Source organism: Zootoca vivipara, chromosome 12 (genome assembly GCF_963506605.1).
Source record: "Zootoca vivipara chromosome 12, rZooViv1.1, whole genome shotgun sequence".
In the NCBI taxonomy this organism is placed as follows: Eukaryota; Metazoa; Chordata; class Lepidosauria; order Squamata; family Lacertidae; genus Zootoca; species Zootoca vivipara.
In genome coordinates this window covers 31,343,944-31,365,011 of record NC_083287.1, presented here as the reverse complement: position 1 = coordinate 31,365,011, position 21,068 = coordinate 31,343,944, and the positions used below count along the sequence as shown (strand labels likewise).

Here is a 21,068-nt window from a genome sequence, read left to right as displayed (position 1 = left end):
CTTTCACACTCTACTCAGAACTAAGACCCAATGAGTTCAATAGGATTTACTATTGAACTGTTCCTGATCGTTCTCAGTTTCCATTATTATTATTATTATTATTATTAAGTCATCTTCCAGCTAATTTCTCCCCCCCCCCATTCCATTTATCTGCTGAAGGTATTGTACACGATCCCTTCCCTCACACATTTGTTCTTTTCCTGATGTAGAAGAGAATGTCTCTTTTCCATCTGAGAAATGTTGAGGAGTATAAAAGTGGTGTCTCGTAAACACAGGGCAACTTAGGAGAATGTCATCTTCTGGGTCAGGGTGGAATATTTTGTTTGTATGATGATTTTAATGTGTTGAAAATTAAAGAGAAAAGGAGGGTGGTGGAAGAAATGCATTTTTCGTAGTTACACTGAGCATATCGGATTTCCTGTCAATGTAGCCTTGTCACCCTTTTAAAATCCCTTTTTGCACCCATTACAGAAAGGGCCCTTAGCAACATGGACGTGGCATTAGCATTGATTGAGTCAAAGCTCGGCTAGTGTAATTGAGCAGTGAGGCATAATGCAAAACTAAAAAGAGAGTATAATTGGTTGTAGCCCTGAGTTTCCTCGATGCTTCTGAGGGCAATCTTTGCTCAGCGGTGCTTTTGTACCCATAATGATGCCATTACCTGACCCTCTGTAACAGTTCTCATATTGATTTTACTGTTCCCTCCCTTCAACCCTCCCTACCCTGGATCCAATTTCCCTTCTTCCCTTTTAACCTATTAATCATCTGTGTGATGTTACTGGTGATTTAGGCTCACCAGGGTATAGCCTAAACCACAGATTAGGGTGGGTTTCAGATCCTAGACTGAGGGGGTGAAAGGCTAGTTGTTCAGAACCAAAAGTTTTGCTTAAATGAATGCTGATGAGAATTTGAGCACAATTAAGGTGCAGGAGTTGCTCCCAGGAGAGAAGGCCCTTTAAAGTAGGGAGCAATGTGTGCCCCAAAATGGCCTCTATTTGTTAACAATGCTTAATAGGAATGGTTTGTTTTTTGGTTCTGGGTGAGAGAACCTTGTTGAGGTGTGGAAAGTGAATTTAAAGAGTATGTTCACAATAGTGGCTTGAAACATAGCAGGTGATTTCCCCCCGCTGCTTTTCAAGTTACATTTGCATCTAGTTGTTCACATCAGAGTTGTTCACAACAGAGAGGGGCAGCCCTTTGGGTTTTTCTGCCCCATAACCCTGGCTCATCAAACTATCATCTGCCCCTGTGTGCTCATCTGGGCCTGAGTGATGGCTCTTAAGGAGTGTTCGCATTACCACTTACTCTACCTCTGGTTTTCTAATTGGAGTGAAGCTGGTTTGAGAAAAATGCATCAAACAGCAGAATTTGCCAAGAAACTTCGGGATTGATAGGGATTGCGGCTAACATCATGTGAGTGTAGCTTCAAGAATTAGCAGTGGAAGCACCCTGGATGTCGAGTAAGCAGTTATTTGAACATAGCCTTAGATTTTAATGGCCTTAATCAGGGCAAAACCAGAAGCTCAGAAGGTGGTCTGGTGAAAAATCATTCAGTTGCCCTTTCAAACTCCGGGTGTTGCTGTTGTTATTCATTACCTATGAATTGTCTTTTATATGCAACTCAATGTGATTTACAATTATACCATGATAGTAGTTTTAAAACTGTGCAAAAGCAACGGAAGATAGGTCTAAAAACAAAAGGCTAATAATAAATAACAACTTGACAGAAAAATTCGATATCTCTAAGGGGACTAGACAGGGCTGCCCTATCTCCCCCTTGTTATTTATCATGGTTATGGAAATCTTGAATAATCGTTTGAGAAATGATACAGAAGTAAAGGGCATTAAATTAGGGAAAAAAGAATATAAAGTCAAGGCTTTCGCCGATGACCTCGCAGTAACTGTAGAACAACCAGACACAAGCTTACCGGAAGTCTTGAAAATTTTGGAAGAATTCGGCAAGGTGGCGGGTTTCAAGCTCAATAAAACAAAGACCAAGATGATTCTGAAAAATCTAAAAAAAGAAGAAAGTGAGAGATTAGAAGAACAATTAGGAATTTCATGTGCCAAAAAGATAAAATATTTAGGAGTGTGGCTAACGGCGAAAAATATTAATCTGTTCAACGACAATTACAAAACAGTCTGGAAAGAAATCAACAAAGATATGGAATGCTGGAAGAAACTTAAATTATCTTTCTGGGGAAGGATTGCGGCGGTGAAAATGAATGTTCTGCCACGGCTCTTATTCCTATTCCAAAATATTCCTATAATAAAAGGGACTTCCCAATTTAAGGAGTGGCAAAGAGCCCTATCTAAATTTGTGTGGTTAGGAAAGAAGCCCAGAATTAAGCAAAAAATTCTTGTAGATAAAAAAGAGAGAGGAGGGTTTGCCATGCCTGAGTTAAAGCTATACTATGAGGCAGCTTGCCTTGTATGGATCAAGGATTGGATTATGTTACAAAATACGGATTTGTTAGACCTTGAGGGATATACAAATAGATTCGGCTGGCATGCCTATCTGTGCTATAACAAAATCCATACTGGCTTTAAAAGTCATGTATTTAGGGGTCCAATTTTGGAAGTATGGAACCGCAATAAAGCTCTATTAGAAAGGAAAACACCATGGTGGGTTGCTCCCTTAAATGTTTTAGCTATACGAAAAGTGAACATGGATAAGAAAGGAATTATGTATGAGGATATTGTTGTAAAAACGAAAGATGATTTTAAATTAAAAATTTATGACCAGATTAAGGATAAATTCGCCGGTTGGCTACAATATTATCAAGTTAATGATTTATTTAATAAGGATAGAAGAGAAATTGGTTTTGAAGCAAAAAAGTCGAAATTTCAAATCGAATTATTGGAAAATAGTCAAAAATTATTATCAAAAATGTACAATTTATTACTGGATTGGTACACGTTGGATGAGTTGACAAAGGATTGTATGATCAAATGGGCGAGAGATTTCGGGCACAATATACCCACCGATAGCTGGACCAAATTATGGAAAGAACATCTAAACTTTACGGCATGTACTTCTCTTAAAGAAAATGTAATGAAGTTAGTACACCGTTGGTACCTAACACCAGTAAAATTATCTAAAATATATAGAAATCAAAATAAGTGGTGCTGGAAATGCGAAACATCGGTGGGAGAATTTTACCACATGTGGTGGGAGTGCAAAAAGGTTAAAAAGTTTTGGGATCTGGTTTACAATGAATTAAAGAAAATTCTGAGATACACCTTTCCCAAAAAGCCGGAGATTTTTTTGTTGGGACTTTTAGATAAAGAAATAGCAAAAACTGATAAAAATTTCTTTTTGTACGCCACCACGGCGGCGAGAATTCTAATAGCCCAGAAATGGAAAATTAACGAAATGCCATCAATTAATGAGTGGCAGTCGAAACTTCTAGAATATATGGAAATGGCCGTACTCACCAACAGAATCCGGGATCAGGATGAAGGAAAACTCAAATTGCAATGGAGTAAATTTGTTGAATATGCAAAAATTAATTATAAAGGTATGAAAACGTTAGTGGTAATAACATAACTCCCACAATGATACATATATAATGAATTAAATAATACGATATGAGATTGAAATAACTTACCATCTACTGGAAGGAAGGAAGTCGTGCTGTCAATCTTGATGTATATAATGTTTTTTTTTTCTTGTATGTTTGTATGTTGGAAAATCAATAAAAATTTATTATAAAAAACAAAAACAAAACAAAACGAGGCAGAGACCTTTTCATGTTGTCTAGCTTAATATACTTACCATTTTGTTCATTCTTTTACTGATCTCCAGCCGTCACTGGAGAATTACCAAGTTATACTTATAGTTGCATCAGAATTCCCCCCCCCCCCATGCCAATCAAAGGCAGAAAAGAGACCTCAATTCCCCCCCTTTCCTAAATCTAAATTTGCTACTTTTGCTTTGTAACAGGGAATCACCATGTCTGACAAGAGCGATTTAAAAGCGGAGCTTGAACGCAAAAAGCAGCGTTTGGCTCAGATAAGGGAGGAGAAGAAACGGAAGGAAGAAGAAAGGAAGAAAAAAGAGGTAAGGCTGTTGAGGCTCCCTTCCCATTTTTGATTGTTTATTTATTTGGATGTATATTCTCTACTGTCCTCGACACAAGTCAGTACACAAGGTACTCAGGGGTACCCAGTACTGGCACCCTTTTTCTAGAAGAAAAGCACTGACATAAGTATATATAAGCGATGCTGCTTATGGTGTTCCCCAATTAGCTATTGACTTCTTCTTCTTCTTCTTCTTCTTCTTCTTCTTCTTCTTCTTCTTCTTCTTCTTCTTCTTCTTCTTCTTCTTCTTCTTCTTCTTCTTCTTCTTCTTTGAATCCTGTCCTTTCATTCACTTTGTGTAGGAAGACATCTCTATTGTCTTTTATATCACAGCTTGGATCCAGTTACTGCAGGTGTAAACAGGCTGATCCAGTCAGGTGGGGAGAAAAGTTTTGGACTGAATCTGGAACACCCAGCTTCAAGTCTTGACTCAGTGTGGATTCACTGTGGTTTAAGACAGTGAACTTCTACCCAGAGTAGCTAATCCACAGCTCAAAGGTTGCATACAGTCGTACAGGAGGGTTTAAGTGTCCCCCACAACTAGAATTTTTTTGTTAAACTGATCCTGTGGATCCCATGCAGTGATGCCATGGTGCCAAAAGCTTATTTTTGCCCCACCTCAATTCTATTTTAATTTTAAAAAATGTAAATACAGTATACATTTAATTCTTTTTAACTGACTGATGCTGCAATTCCCAAAGGTTCCATGTGTCTATTTTTAAATATATTTATTGTTCCTTTAAAACCTGTCTTTTCTATCCCCCCCTTTTATGTTTGTGACTGGCTAGCCTAGTTGCTACGGTAGCAGATTTGCACTTACTGTTTTTCAGCAAAGTAAACGATAATTGCTGTTGTATTTTAGCCTCCTGGCTTGGTAACATCTTTTAGTTCTATTAAGGTTTGACTGACATATTAGTTTATTTGTCCTTGACGATATGCGTAAGGTTTTTTTTCATTAAGGGGATTTGCACTTCTTTTTTATTCAGTCACTTAGCGAAATAGAGATGAGAATTGACAGGGAACGGATACTCATTTTCATGCAAAGTCAAGGAAGCATTAAGTGATTATGTTTCTTTTCTTTCAGATGTCAACATTTGCTGCAGTTTAAAGCACCTGTTATCCCTTTTCTAATAACTGGTTTGCTTTAAACTGACACTTTAATATCGTACGTGCATTTCATACCATTATTGGGCTTTGCTATGAGAAATTGATGTTGCAAATTTTGTTTTTTTGCTGTCTTCCCTCCATTTTGCACTTTTGATAGTTCCCTAGAAGCAACTGAGACACACATACACAACCCCACCTTTGCTAAGAGTGCTGAAAGTTGTTGGGAGACCCTAGTTCCCCTCACAGAACTACAATTCTCAGAAGAGGCCTTGATGGTTAAAGCACTCTGAGAATTGTAAATCTGGGAGGGGGAATAGGGTTCTCCAAACAACCCTCTGCACCCTTAATAAACGACAACTCCCAGAATTCCTTGGGGGAAGCCATGATGACTGTTTGAAGTGGTATCATAGTGCTTTAAATGTATGGTGTGGATGTGGCCCAAGACGCACCAGGAAGGGCCGAGGGGTGGGTGGGTGACCATTTCCTATTGCACCAAGGGGAAAGCTGCCACTAGCGTCAGGAAACACCATTCTCCTTTAATTTCAGTTTTCTTTCACTTCAGCTAATTGTCCGATACTATTATTTCAGTCAGATTTTCAGCAAAAGAAAGAACCAACTCAGGAAGATTCTGATCTGGACCGGAAGAGAAGGGAGACAGAAGCTTTACTTCAGAGCATTGGTATTTCTCCAGAACCACCTCTAGGTATTCAGAGAGAGACCTGTTCAAAACATTTTAGCCACTGTTTAAGATCCGCACATTCTTTTTGACCGTTGCATGCTTTTCTTTTCTTGGTTTTTGGCTGTTGTTCATAACGTTACGTCTTCTGCTTAAACACCGTTTCATATCGCCCCAATAACCAATTCAGAGCATTTCTGCTTTTTAGCTGTCCTGAATCTCAGTGTGTCTGTTATGTTTCATTCTCATCCAGACATTTCAAAATGGTTTCTCTGTGGGCCACACCACTCGCACCATCTTGGGCTGTCGCTGTTCCATTCTTCTGAAAATTGGCTTGGTTCCACTTCATTCATCTGATTTTTTCTTACGTATAATAGTTGCTCCTTTGAAAATAGAGCCCTTTATTGACCTTTAAAACAAGTATCATAAAAAAAAACTCAGAAAAGAAACATAAATTTATACGTACACACTGTACATTTAAAAAACATCCCAAGCACATTTTCTCCCTCAGAGAATTCTGGGCACTGTGGTATACCCCTCACAGAGTTACCGTTTGCAGCAACCCTTAACAAACTACAGTGCCCAGAATTCTTTGAGGTGGAAAATGTGCTTGGAATGCGCTTGTTTGATATATATGTCCCTTCCTCCCACCCTTTTTCTGCTGTTTTGTTTTATTCCATCCTAATCGTAGACCTATTTAGGCATTCAAAAGTGATTTACATGAACATGTGACAGAGGTAGAGGAGGTATGCTAGGCTCCATTCACTCTGCTCCACTTTGGTTCCCATTGCCCTCTGTGAGTTGGAAGGCGACTTTTTTTTTGCAGTGGGAAAGTTTCCTGCGCTCATGGAAACTCCTTAAGAGTTTTAGGAAGAGGCATTGTCACAGTTCAAGGATATTCCAACCTGGCAAAGAAGGTGAGGAGCAGAACTCACGAGGGATGTGGCTTGCAAAGATGACCTGCTAGGGGACGTGGCCTAAGAAGTGTTCTATGGGCTGAATAGAGGTCGGAAGGTCCACATTTGTCTCCTGGGCCTGATGTTTGCCACCCGGGCCTAAGCCATGTAGGGCTTTTAGGAATGTGAAATACAATCTGAGGTCTCCAACATGAACCTCAGCATGATGTAGCAGTTAGAGTGTTGGACTAAGACATGGGAGACCAGGGTTGAAATTCCTGCTCAGCCATGAAGCTCACCGGGTGACCATGGGTCAGTCACGGTCTCTTCGCCTAACCTACCCCATAGTGTTGCTGCGAGGATAAAATGGTGAAGAGGAGAACTATGGACCACACCGTGAGCTTCTTGGGGGAAAGGTGAGATATAAATGTAGAAATAATTAAATAAAACAAGCATATTTCCTAGTGTGGATCATGGCTTCAGTTCTGTAAGCCAGCAAGAAAACCTGGAGCCAGCATTGATGGCCATATTAAAATACAGCATGATGCATCTCTTGGCTCTAAAGCAGACACAGGCAACCTTGGCTCTCCAGATGTTTTGGAACTCCAGCTCCCATGATCCCTGATCACTGGCCCTGTTAGCTAAGGATCATGGGAGTTGTAGTTCCAAAACATCTGGAGAGCCAAGGTTGCCTATGCCTGCTCTAAAGCCATGATTCTCTTTGTAGGCTATTCATGCAAATTAAAAACCAGCTCTTCCCGATTCAGATAAAGCCAAAGAAGCAGAATGGATGCATAATAAGCACATCACCTACCACTTCACACCTGTACCTGCCAAAGGGCTGTCATGAAAAATGAATGCCTTTTGCACTCGCGATTCGTTTTAGTGACAGTTCCTAGTGAGAATATGTGTAAGGTGTTGGACCTCGTGCCACAACCAATCCATTTGATTGGCACTTCTACCAGGAGATGTGAAGGATTTAGCTAGGAAAAGAAAAAAAGAAAATGTGGTTGGGAAATTATTTTTGATTTAACAAAGTAAAACAGTGCATTTTTAAATGGCCAAGTTGAAACAGGTGATGTCGCATTATAAGATCTACATTTTCCTCCATGTGGCTACCATGAAGATTAGTCGAAGTAGAATTGTTTCTGCATTACCTGCCCCCTTGCCAATCTAGATTCAAAAACAACAGCAGCATTTCCACTTTAAAAGTGTGATTGGTCTATCTTTGATTTCAGTGCTTGAAATGGAAAGGTTCCACAGCTTGTCTTTTTTGTGGGGGTTGGGGGGACTTATTAAACTAAATCACCATGCAGTCTTACTTTGGGCTCTTGGGCCTAGGCTGAGCACTGTGTGAGCAAGCTAGCTGACTTAGGTTTTGCCTTAACTTCACTTGGCAGGGTCCCAACCAATTGCCCCCCTACTGTTGGATTAGTTTTGAAGTTCCCAAGTTTTAAACAAGCTGGGTTCTGTGACCCTGCAGTCATTCTGCAGAAATGCCTATCTAGCATGTGGAACAGGGGAATAATGAAAACCAAAGCCTTCCAGTGAAATCATTGGAGGTATAACACTTTCACAGTTCTGGCAGAAAAATGCCAAAGCTGTTTGGATCAAGCTAAAAGCCTAGCAGTGTAGATTTGCGTCAGGTGACATTAGTCTGCACAGGCAGGCAGCGGTGGAGCGTGCCTTCCCAGCACCTGGGGCGTGCCTGGGGGGGGGGCACGGAGGGTGGCTTGAGGAGGACGCAGCAGGGCAGACATCCGCCCTTCCAATCAATCCGATTGGTCTGATTGGAAGGGTGCATGCTTGTTGCGTCATCCTGACGCCCTGTCAGTCCCATGCTGCTTTGCGAGGCCGGGATGTGGGATCGGACTTGCAAAGTAGCATGGGGCTAGCAAGGACAGTGCGAGGAGGAAAATGCACCCTGGGGAAAAATGTGCCTGGAGTAGACCCTTTGAAATTAATGGACCAAAGTTAGTCATGTCCATTAATTTTAGTGGGTCTACTCTAAATATGACCTGCATTGGATATAAACCAGGCACCCCCAAATTTCGGCCCTCCAGATGTTTTGGACTACAATTCCCATCTTCCCCTGCCACTGATACTGTTAGCTAGGGATCATGGGAGTTGTAGGCCAAAACATCTGGAGGGCCGCAGTTTAGGGATGCCTGATATAAACCAATGTTTGCTCAAGCAACTGCAGCTCTCATAAAGAAAATCATTTTAACACGATGCAGAAACAGTATTTTCCATTTTCTGTTACCCTTAACTTTTTTAAAAAAAAAGATATCCAAGGCCTATATTACTTCTTTAAATATGTTTCCATGTCTAAAAATCTAAAAAATTAAATAAAAACTCAGAGTCGGTCTTAACATTGAGTACTGATACTATCATAACTCGCTTTCAGGCCAATCTAAAATTCATTTCAACTTTTAATTTGCCAAAATATTTAGAATTCACTTGACTTTCTTCCTTTCCCTTTCCTCTTTTCCTCCTTTTGGTTTCACCATTTCAAACTCTTCCACTCATCCAACCGTTTTATCATTTCGGATCCTCGCTTATGATTTGTCTCACACTGCTCTTCATCAGTGCAGTCGCTGCATGTTTTAACATGGGATACCTGTTATTTTCATTATTTAGTCCCAACCCCTATGTCTCCCTCTCCGAAATCAGTGAGCACTCCCAGCGAAGCCGGAAGCCAAGATTCGGGAGACTTGGGACCCGTAGGAAGGTAAGACGAAATTCTCTGTCTGTGTGTGCTCTTTGCTTTCATTGTGGATTCCTTTGATGCGAATGCCTTTCCTACCATGCCCTGCCACCCAGTTGTAAATATTGGGTAGACCCAGTGCTGGCTCTACTACTGACCAGGGTGGGGCGGCCACCTCAGGTGATATATGTTCCCAAGTTGTAAGTGTTGAACTTCTTCATCAACGCAGAGTGTGTGCAGCGAATGGAGCGCAGAAATAAAAAGCTGTCCTCAAGATCTTTTCTTAGTTTTATTTTTGAAAACGTAACAGCCAAACGCTGCAAACCACCACCCCTCCTCACCAGCAGCTTACAAGGCATTTGATCAAATTAAATACAGTTTCAATTAACCAATTATCCTATCACATCCCTTCCTGCACCCGGTGCAGAAAGTAACTCCCCTTTTAATTAGGCAAAAAGTTGAGAGACCACAGTTGTGCAGCTAAGTAGGTCAAACTGCAAATATATACCCCTGAAACCAACCTGGTTCCTGAGTAGCATTATTGACCACTGTAAGATAAAGAACCAACAGTAAGATGACAGATCTGTGTGCGCCACACAGCTTGCCTTGCTAGCCCGTTGCCTTAAGGTTTGGTGGGTGTTGTCTCATCACCAGCGTGTTGTCCTCCATGTGTTGTTGAGCATCAACTCCAATCAGCCTGTGCCTTTCTTGAATTAGTGGGAAAGTAATAGTAATAGTAATAGTAACAATAATAATAGTAACAACAATTTAGATTTAAATACAATTTAAAATACAATTTAGATTTAAGAAATTTTTAAAATGCAGCCTCATTTTAAAATGGCCCAAATCAAAACCATAAGGGAGAAAAAACATAGTGGTCAGACTGAGTCCAGCCCAAAGGCCAGGCGGAACAGCTCCGTCTTGCAGGCCCTGCGGAAAGATGTCAAATCCCAGAGGGCCCTGGTCTCCTGTGAGAGAGCATTCCACCAAGTCGGGGCCAATACTGAAAAGGCCCTGGCCCTAGTTGGGGCCAATCTAGCCACCTTATGGCTCGGGGTCTCAAAAATATTGTTATTTGTGGACCTTAAGGTCCTCCGCGGGGCATAGGAAAGACTATGGGGTCTGGAAATATACCTGTTCTATTGGAGTACAATAAAAGGAGCCTGTAGGTTGGGAGTCGGGAACCTTTTTCAGCCTAAAGACTGCATTCCCTTTTCAGCAACCTGCCATGGGCCAGTGGTGGAGGAAGCAAGATGCAAAACAACAAATGTAAATGTTACCTTTGCAGACTAGACTTGTTTCCAGGGCTAGCCCAAGACATTTTGGCACCTGAGGCAAACCACAAAAATGGCACCCCCCTGCCTGCCAGGGAAGAAGGGGTGAGTGAAGATCTACATCAGGGACATGGGGGGGGGGGGGAAATAAAGATGTAAATTGGGATCTGCTGCCTCTGTGGATTGGGCTGCCTGAGGCAGTCACCTCAGCTTGCCTCATGGGTGGACCGGCCCTGCTAGTTTCTATATACACACACCTGCCTATATTACACGTATTATCAGATTTCAAGGACACATCCAGCCAACCAGAAACACTCAAGGAATGTGTGAAGCAGGACTGGTGAGAATCCCAAACAAACAAAAAGTGTGAGAGAAAATGTAGCCTTAAATGAGTTTTTTTAAAGGGATGTAGAGATGAATTGCTGTGGGTATCAGAAATATACCCACAGGTAAAATGGAAATTTGTTATTTCCTATGAAGGTTTATTGGATCAGAAAGTGAAGCCTTGTAATGTAAAGCAGGGAATATTTATATCTCAGTTGCTACAACCATTGCCCTTGTGAATTATACGAGGAACAGATTTATAATTAAAGGAATGGCTAGAGTGGGGCAGATCACCACCATCTGAATTTGTCTTTCATCTTGGCCTAAGTATTATAGGTGATTGACTAACCTAAGGCTGTCACTCAACCCAGTCACTCTTTTCACCTCAACCTGCAACCCTGTAGTCACCATCTTCCTCTCAGTAGTCAAGGTGAAAAAGCAGACTCCTCCCCAATACCCTCAATTGCCCTCTCACCAGTTTCCTGGCAGAAAGAGGTGAGCCTCTTGCTCTTGCTCCGTCTCAAATGAACCTCCACCAAAATGCCAACATTCCCAGATGTTCCCATCCTCACAGGGCAGGACTTGATGTTCCCAAGCCTGCTGATGGTCCTTGACAGCTTTTGCTGTTCTCCATCTGTTCTGACCACACTGAGCCTACGGGTGGTAGATGGAAAACGCCACCCTCCGCCACATAGCCTGCGTCTTAGGATAGAGATTCTTTGATCCTCGGCTTTGCTGGCTGCTACATCTCTGTGCTGGATGCATCTTCAAACTTGTCCTTCAGTACCTCAGGTTTCAAGGACAACCGTTTCAAGTCTTCCCATCAGCTCTAAGTATGCCGGTTCATATTGTGCAGTATTATTGTCAAGAAGAAAGCAATGAAACATTTCCAATGTAGTTGCTTCCTAGCAGCATCACACTGCTTTCTAGCCATGTGCTATCTTCTTGGGCATTAACTTAGGTCATTTCATTTATAAAATTCTTCCCACAGAGCAATGAACAATAAATAAGCCAAGAATAAAAACAATTTCCCAATCTAGTACAGATACAGGCTGGGATAGGAATCTAGTACAGATACAGGCTGGGATAGGAATTTTCTACAACTGAAAAGACAATAGAAAAGCCAGCTCTGTGATATATATTGAGAGAGTTGCAATGGGTAGATACTGGCATACTGAAGGTCCAACACCAACATTATATGGAAAGGACCTTCTGATGAGATGGTATCTGCAGGAGCCCCCCTCCCGTAGAGCACAGTGATCGATTAGGTACACTGCTGCCAGCATCTTGACATTTGCCCATTAGCTAAACAACAACAATGATTGACAACTTTAAGCAGTATGGCTGCTGTATTAATACTTCCAAATAACACTATTTCTATCAAATCATGGTGCCCATGGAAGGCACTGAAGTAAATGGACTGGCAACTTTTACTGCATTCCCATCATTGATGGCAGTTGTCTTGCGGCTTTGTGCGATTTCTTAGGTTGTCATGTGGTTTCAATCGGTATTGATCCTATGAGTGAATTAGTGCTTGATTTATATGGACCCAGGTTTTCCTACTGCTCTTCATGGCAATATAATAATTTATAATAATTTATTATTTATACCCCGCCCATCTGGCTGGGTTTCTCCAGCCACTCTGGGTGGCTTACAACAGAAAAATGAAATAAAACAATTAAACATTAAAAGCCTCCCTAAACAGGGCTGCCTTCAGATGTCTTCTAAAAATCTGGTAGCTGTTTTTCTCTTTGACATCTGATGGGAGGGCGTTCCACAGGACAAGGCGCCACCACCGAGAAGGTATATATTTGGTATATACACTAAACCAGCCTTTCTCAGCCTTGGGTCTCCAGATATTATGGATCCACGACAACAATTATTTATTATTTATATGCCGCCTATCTGACAGGGTTGCCCAGGCCACTCCGGATGGCTCCCAACACAAAAATAGTAAAAACACAATAAAACGTCCAACACTAAAAACTTCCCTGAACAGGGCTGCCTTCAGATGTCTTTTAAAAATCACGTAGCTGTTTATGTGTTTGACATCTGCTAGGAGGGTGTTCCACAGGCGGTTTCAACTACCAAAAAAGCATGGATTGGTTCTGGGTGTCTGCCAGTTACAAAGTCGGGCATCTCTGGTTAATTAGCCTTTTGCATGTGAGCCAGTGGCATCGTTAAAAGCAGTCACACTCTCATTCCTCAAGGAAATGTAGAGTTTGGTTGTCTAGATTATAGTTCTCATTAGTAAGTTTCTCATGGTGTAGTTTTGAGGGGGTGCACACTCTTGTTCCCTAAGGGGGCTTTCTAGCATGACTTAGCAACCTGAGTCTCTGCTCAGTCCTGTATTAATATGTAATGTGCTGTCACCGAACTAGGGTGGATAATGGCCCTGTCGTGCTCATTAATCTACTCATAGAAGCTTTAATTAGTCTGCTTTTCTTTTAGAGGTGGCAACATCTATTGGCCCCAAGGAAATCAAAGGTGTCGCTTACCATTGGGTACCCATGGAAAATGTTAGAAGGAACAACAAAAGCCACATGCATTTTGCAGGAGAAGACAGGGGGAGCCAGAAACTCAAAAGGGGGTGGGAATCTAGTAAGCAGTTGAGAAACAGTTCTTACAAAATTCACTTTTGCTTGCTTATTTATGTGTTTTGAATTATAGCAAACCTCCTAATGTATTCAGGGAGTTTTTTTTTTAAAAAAATCTTAATAAGGGGGAGAATTGAAAAATATGATTGCTGTCAAGCGGAAAGGCATGAGCAAAGCAGATCATGAACCAGCTGTTAATCAGGTAGTCCCTGATTAAGAGGGTCAGTGCTAGCTAGCCTGAAGTGCGGAGCCAGCAAAGGCGGACCTGACATTTGAACCTGTGCAAAGCCTATACAAGGCAACATTGTCCTCCTGTAACCTCAGTTGCCTTTGTCCGCTGAGGATTCTGTTCCCCAGCTCTTCCTTTAATCACACAGTAATGGAATTCTCCCTAACGGAATATTGTTTGTCACTTGGGAAACTTGACAGGTTTTGAAAGAGGATGGAGCAAAGGGGTAATGACTGCCTTGAGCAAGCTACATGCCCCCCCCCCCCGCGTAAGTATCTTGGGTGTGCAGGTATAAGTGGCCCCACGATACTCATAACATTGGAAGCTGCCGCATATTCGACAAATCACACTTTCTTCATTAATGACCTTGGCAGTGTTACGGAGATCATTTTCACTTTGTTTCAGTTTCATCTAGGCAACTTCTCTAACACATTAGGCACGGAAAGTGCTCGGCATCTATACGTGTTTTCCGCCCCCTCCTCTTTCACCACTCAGATTAGATAGAAGTATTGGGAGGAAGAGATTCTGACTCTACTCATGCAAGGCCACCTGAGCAAAATCTTATTGGCTGTCTGTGTAGTTTTTATTTTTATTTTGAAGGCACCGCTTTCAAAAATGCCTTTCCAATGATACACAAAATCCTGGGCAAGTTTTCAACCAAGTCACCAGGAGGATTCCCTTACTACAGCTCAAATCCTTTTGAACATGCCCCGCTGCAAGGCCCCTTTTATTTATTTATTTATTTATTCTTTTAATGGACTTAATATTGATTGTTTCATCTCAGTGTGTCAGCGTGTGGCCAGTGCCCTTGCTCTTGCCCTCCAAAGTGTAACTAATAGGAACTGAACTCATCTAGCGTGATTATCCCATTTGCAGTCCAATCAATTCATAGTACTTTTGTGCAGGAAGTCAGTCCCTCTGTGTTCAGCTAGGAAACATGTTTAGGGGCTTCTCCAGGCAACCTCTTTGTTGAGTGTCCTTCCTGGTTAGCTCACACAAAACTTGTGCTGGTGTTAGACTGTGTCCGGTTTTCATTGAGCATTTGGAATTCATTGTGGGGAAGTTAGATGACACTGAGCATTCATCCTGATTTCTTTTTGTGCTGCGTTCCCTTTAATCATGCATTCATCCCGCTTATTAAAAATATACGTGGATTTGTTATGTTTGAGTGACAGAGTGCTTTAATCCACTTTTATTCTGCAAACCTACATTTCTGGCATGCTCTTGAATCTTTTGCAGATGGGGGAGTTGAGGAAAAGAAACAGATTAGTGTGTTATTTTCCAGGATGGGACCATGGGCAACTGTGCTGGAATGATTTTTCCAGGCTTTTCAACCATTTTTCTTTGCCAATTTCATAGTTGTGTGGGCAGAGTCAACACTTAGGTGCACATTGAACCAACTGACTAAGTCCAAGATGCAAGTGATTTTTTAAATACATTTTTAAAATTTATTGTTAAATTTATATCCCACCTCTTAGATCCTCCAAGGAGTTGAAGGTGGCATACATGGTTCTCTTCCTCCCCATTTTGTCCTAACAAAAACCATGAGAGGTAAGTTAGGGTGAGAGGCAGTGACTGGCATCAGGGCGGTCTCAAGCCAGTCGGGCGCCCTGGCGCTGAGGCGCGGAGATCGCTCTGGCGCCCTCGCAGCGCGCAGCACGGCTTCTGCGCGGCTTCATCGCGCAGCGCCCCCCCTGCCGGCCCGGCACCCTGGCGCCCCGCGCCACCGGGACTACACCTAGAGCTGGGCCTGACTGGCGTGATGCCACCCAGTGAAACTCACGGCTGAGGGAGGATTTGAACCCAGGTCTCCCAGTTTCCAACCCAGATCTAACCACTACACTACACAGGCTCTTCGAATCAACCTGGAAGTGCTGTGTTGGTGGGGGCTGATGGGAGTGGTAGCCCAAAACATCTGGAGTGCATCAGGTTGCGGAAGGCAGGTCTAGTCCAGGGCTGGTGAACCTCTGCCTCGAGGGCAGGGGAGTGTGGCCCTCTAAGCCTCTCTGTCTGGCCCTTGGGATTCTTTCTGTGCCATAGCCATGTCCTTCAGTAGCCCTGCTTCACACTTTCCTTAAATGTCTTTGCTTGGCTGAAATGTGTCCTCTGATAATGCCTTTTGCTTGCCTGAATGGAGGAAAGAGGGCTGCAAGCTAGGCTACTGTACAAGAGTGGTGTGGGCACAGTGGTGGAGCCAACCCATGCCAAGCTCCCCATTGCCTTGCCCCTGCCCCTTTTCATACGTGGCACCTGCACTGCTTCGCCAGCTGCTACTAGCTTTAGGATCACTTCAATATGTTCCCAGCTTGTGTCTTTGAACAGCTTTAAAAATTGCAATGTGGCAAGGTGTGGTCTTTCCTGGGTTGGAACCGCCACAAGACTACTTCACTATGTCATTTAAAAAGAAGAAGATCAGCTCCTGGAAAAATCAATTTATAAAATAATGTTGTATATTAATGTATCCTTAGATGTAGCCCGTTAGCCAACCACTTACTAACTGCCTTTGAACTAAGTAGGTAGTGAGGACAATTATTTATAACCTACAACAGTATTTTAATAATTTCCTTTATGTACCATTGTATTAGATAAGTATGCATAGAATTTTGGTGTTTTTAATGCACTTTCTGTTTCTTTATTCATCTGTTTCTCAAATCTATCTGTTAGTTGAAATGATAATGCAGAGATCACTTGGTCCTGATGCTGGGAATCCAGATCCCAGCTGGAGGAAGCACTCTCATTGCTGTGCTTCTGGATTTCCTCTCCTACCTGCCTAAAACGTGCTCAGTCCTCTTAACCCATAACTGGCAATGCTGATCGTCTGCTAGTCAGTGTGCGCACCACATGCCATGCATACACCCCGAGTGTTGCATGCAGAGATTTCCTGCCCTCCCTTAATGTAGCCTTTTGTGCCTCTGGTGCAACAAACCTGCATGCAACGACCTGCTTGCAGAACGCTCTTTCCAGGGCACTTAAGCACATGGGTGCTACAGTGTACTCATGGAGCTCCAGCAAGCGCAAGGGCTTCTCCATTGACCTGGATGTTGAGCTACGAATTGGATGCAGCTTCTTCACTGTGGGGGAAAGAAGTCCACATTTAGCACCACCTGCTCTGGATTAGATTCATCAGTTAAGCAGCTGAGGCCTACCTGGTCTTTCAGGAGGGTTGTTTTTGAAGTGAAGCAGAGCTGAGCAAACACCAGAAGCCTCTTGTCCTTGCTAGCGTAACATTCTCCAGTTTGACAGAGAAAGAGAGTTGGATGGGATTACCTGCTCTTGTCTGACAGTAGATACTCTGTGATATTGCCTGTGGTTCTCTGTTGTACTTTTGGAGCTGTGTTCTGTGCTTCTACAACATATGGCAAACGATGAAGTGATTTGTTCCTCTCCCTCCGGCCCGTCACTGCAGTTAATTCTGTGTGTTCTTCTTCCTCCCCTTGTGCTGTGCTGCTGATAACCTCGCTAGGACCCTGCAGTGGGACACAGACCCTTCAGTGCTGCAGCTTCAGTCTGACTCTGAACTTGGGTATATGTCCACTCTCGTTCTTTATTTTCCCTCTTGTTATACTATGACTTTGTTTGCACCGGTTATATTGAAGTTGCTTCCTCGGTGAGCTTTCTCCTTGCGTGTATGTGTGTGCTGAATCTTCAGCGTCATACTCTTATTTTTGTTTTTGTTTTTTAAATTTTTGGGGAAGGACCGTCGTCTTCTGAGAAAAACAGAAGCGAAGCTTTCTGAAAACGGTCACTACTTCTGGCTAGTGAAAACATCCAGGGTCCAGTGCACTCTTGATGTTTTCAAAAGAAACATTTTCATTTCACTGGAGATGAAATGTTAGAAAAGCATGTTTCTGGAAACAGTAACATGCATGTTGTAGGTGTGTACTATCAACATGTATGTCTTTATCATCACTGGCAGGCCGCAGATTTTCCCTACTTGTTCAAAGTATTTTATTAATATCACATCAAACACGTTTCTATTTCCTTTCAACCCATTAACCCTTTGAAAGTTGCAGCCAATAAATTAGCTAATACAATTTACATAACGTTGGCTTCTTCAGTACCGTGATATAATACATTGATGTGATATTTTTGCACTGAACTTCCTCCGGAGGGCTCAGAAACAGCTCTGCAAGGTTGATTCTGTTGAGCAGAGGTGACTGTCCCAAAGTCACCCAGTCTGCTTCATAGCTGAGCTGGGATTTGAATTCTGAGATTATGTTTGGGTTGTTGTTACAAATAACCTTAAAACTGCCTTTGGATTGGTTACATACATAAAAATTGTTTTTTATTGGATTAGAGGTGGGCGAGGAGCAGAATATGACTGCAGTCTACTGCACACCTACCTTGGGAACAAGCCCCCGTTTTATACAGGGATATTTGCTTCCACATAATAATGTACAGGCTCACGATATGAGAAGTAGTGCAACAAATATCCTGTCCATCTTGAGGACAGGACTGCTGTACTGTTAACCAGTGTTATTCTAAGAATGTCAAGCAACTTCTGTTTTTATTTTTTGATTATTAAGGACAAACTAAGCATAATGCCTTTCACACAATTAGCATTTTTTTCCGGGGGTTGGGGGGAGTAAGTGGAAGGCATGGGGGCGCTGACACAGATCAGGAAAGGAGGGGGATGGGGGGGGGTTCCTGCACTGCGATTTATTTTTTAAAAGTAATTTGCACAGGAAGCTGCCTTATACTGGCCTTATGGTCTGTCTAGCTCACTATTGCTTCACTAACTGGCGGCAGCCCCTCTCTAGGGTTTCCAGGCATGAGGCAATCTCAGCCATAACTGGAGGTGCAGGGGTTTCAACTTGGGACCTTATGCAGGCAGATCATGTGCTCCACCACCAAGTTATAGCACTTTCCCCGCATGCCTGATTGCATGAATGGTGTCTTGTCTGGTTCAGCTCTTAGAATCCAGCAGTGAAAGATTCTGGCAAGGTTGGATGACACCCTTCGCGCATCCTGCAACAAGTTGATGCTTTGGATTGCATTACATTAATGCAATTGCATTAATGCACAGTAGTAAATTCAGAGCTGTGAAAAAGAGTCATTGGGGGGGGGGTTATGAAATCCTTTCTCAAAAACAAACTAGTTGCAGCACTAGCAATGGTGGCTGCTATACTGCCAGGTCATTTTTATTTTTTATTTTACAGCATTCTTATAATTAATCTTGTGCCTTGATACAGCCTGTAGTTAAACCATGATACTGTATCTTTAAATTGTCACAGTTCGGCCATCTTTAGATGTAGCGCTGTTCCTTTAATTTTTTAGTAGACCACACCTTACTTTTCATTTAAATGCTGCAAACAGATTGAGCAAGTTAGGCAAACACAATGGGTACACTTTGACCATAAAACTATAGGTAAGCTGTCTCTGTTTGTTATAAACTGTACAATTGCCTATGTATAATTTTCTATGTAGAGATGATAAAATGTATTATAATGCTATAAGATATATGTAGGATCTTTTAATATATATTCCAGCTGATGAAGAATAAACGAAACAGGGCCTTGTCCTGGATTTGAAAATCATTTCAACTGGAATTTGTCTCATTACCTTACGCAAAAAACAGTTTGAAGGATTCATAATTAATCTCCTTCCTGGCCCGAGTTCTTGGAACCTTTTCATTTGATTTCCTGATTGCACCAAGAACTCCAATTTCTACAGAAAGCTAGATTTAAAGCAAAATGGAGTAGGAACAGCACTTTTCTAGCTTGCAGCACCAGTGTCAACCCCCCTGAGTTAATTTGCTAAGGAAAAAAAATCCATATCCTGTGGGAACTAGGGAAGGGATTTAACTCAGTGGTAGAGCAAAGGCCTTGCATGCAAAAGGTTCTGGGTTCAGTCCCCGGCATCTCCAGGTAGGGCTGGAAACAGTGGCGGACCTTGGGGTCTCAAATTTCACAGCGCCCTGCGCGACACCAAAATCCGCCCCCCGTCCGCTTCTCGTCCTCCATTCTAAATAATAGTTGTGACATCCCCTGCAGTGCCTCCGATGCTTGGCGCCCAGTGCTGCTGAACTGGTTGCGCTCCCCTAAATCCGCCTCTGCTGGGAAGTTCAGTTGTTAGAAACATTGGAAAGCTACTTCCTGTCAGCATCGACAATGCTGAGCTAGAAGGACTAATGGTCTGACCCCACTATAAGGCTGTTTCTTGTGTTCATGACTGAGCGCCGTAGCGCTTTTGACAGCATACCCCAGCACCTAACCCAGCCCTTTGGTTTGCTTGTTCTAGCCGCCGCCTACACAAACTGGGCGTGTCAAAGATCACCCAGGTGGACTTCTTGCCTCGGGAAGTGGTGTCCTATTCCAAGGAGACGCAGACGCCTTTGTCTACTCATCGATCTGAAGGTAAAGCAGCTACCATTTCTTCCGTGGCATTCGAGGTGTTTGGAGTGAAGGGAAAAAAGCTCACTTTGATCAGTGATCACTTTAATATCGCACACCATAAAGGTGATTAGAAAGTGAAAAAGAAAGTGAAAGGCATATCAAGCTTTCTGTTACAAGGAAGTAATTGGTATGTGATTTGGAGGGTGGTCTCTTTTGCAGTAAAAGCTTCCAGCTTCAGGAAAAGTTACCGCTTCTTGGAAGCCGTTTCAGTCAACTGTGGTGGAGTTCCTGAGCTGGGAGGCTATTTCTGACATGTATCTCCTCCATTTTTACTATTTAGTTTTGTTTATGTCTCATGTGTGCTCCTGTGTGGAGTTTTTAAAGTGTTTTATTTGTTGTTTTCTTTCGAATATGGCCTGTGGACTAGCCCACTAAATGTGATTATTTTGTGTTGTTTTACTCTATGTCACATTTGACCTCTCGGGAGAAGGAGAGTGGAAGGTTTATTAGTGGCAGACACGGTAACATGGTTGTCGTCCTACTGAATGTGCTTCAGATGGAGTTAGTTCACATTGACAACAATAATATATATAACTGTATTATTCATAGCAACCTATATGACTTAGGAATTGCGTCAGGCTGTCGTCTTGGTTTTGTCTTCAAGGAAATCATTTTTTTCATTCCAAGAGCAACACGTGTTTGTACAATACACTGGATTTGTTGAGATTTTAGCAGTAGCCGGTCCTCATGATCAGTTGAGTTTGTTCCCAGGTTAGCGTGCATGGGATTGCAACTTTAACCTCCAGGTTAACTCAGCACTCTAATGCTGTTCAGATGTTC

At 42.4% G+C, this 21,068-nt stretch overlaps 1 protein-coding gene across 2 annotated transcripts in view; it reads left to right on the top strand.

Annotated features, from left to right (window-relative positions):
* DYNC1I1 (dynein cytoplasmic 1 intermediate chain 1) overlaps window positions 1-21,068 on the top strand; it is a 238,502-nt gene that overhangs the window by 54,384 nt on the left and 163,050 nt on the right. For both annotated transcript variants that reach the window (XM_035129401.2, XM_035129399.2), the window contains 5 exons: window positions 3,947-4,063; window positions 5,779-5,893; window positions 9,403-9,493; window positions 17,357-17,416; window positions 20,134-20,249. In XM_035129401.2, coding sequence (XP_034985292.2) covers window positions 3,956-4,063; window positions 5,779-5,893; window positions 9,403-9,493; window positions 17,357-17,416; window positions 20,134-20,249 — 490 coding nt within the window. In that variant the 5' untranslated portion in view covers window positions 3,947-3,955. The remainder of the gene's footprint in view (window positions 1-3,946; window positions 4,064-5,778; window positions 5,894-9,402; window positions 9,494-17,356; window positions 17,417-20,133; window positions 20,250-21,068) is intronic.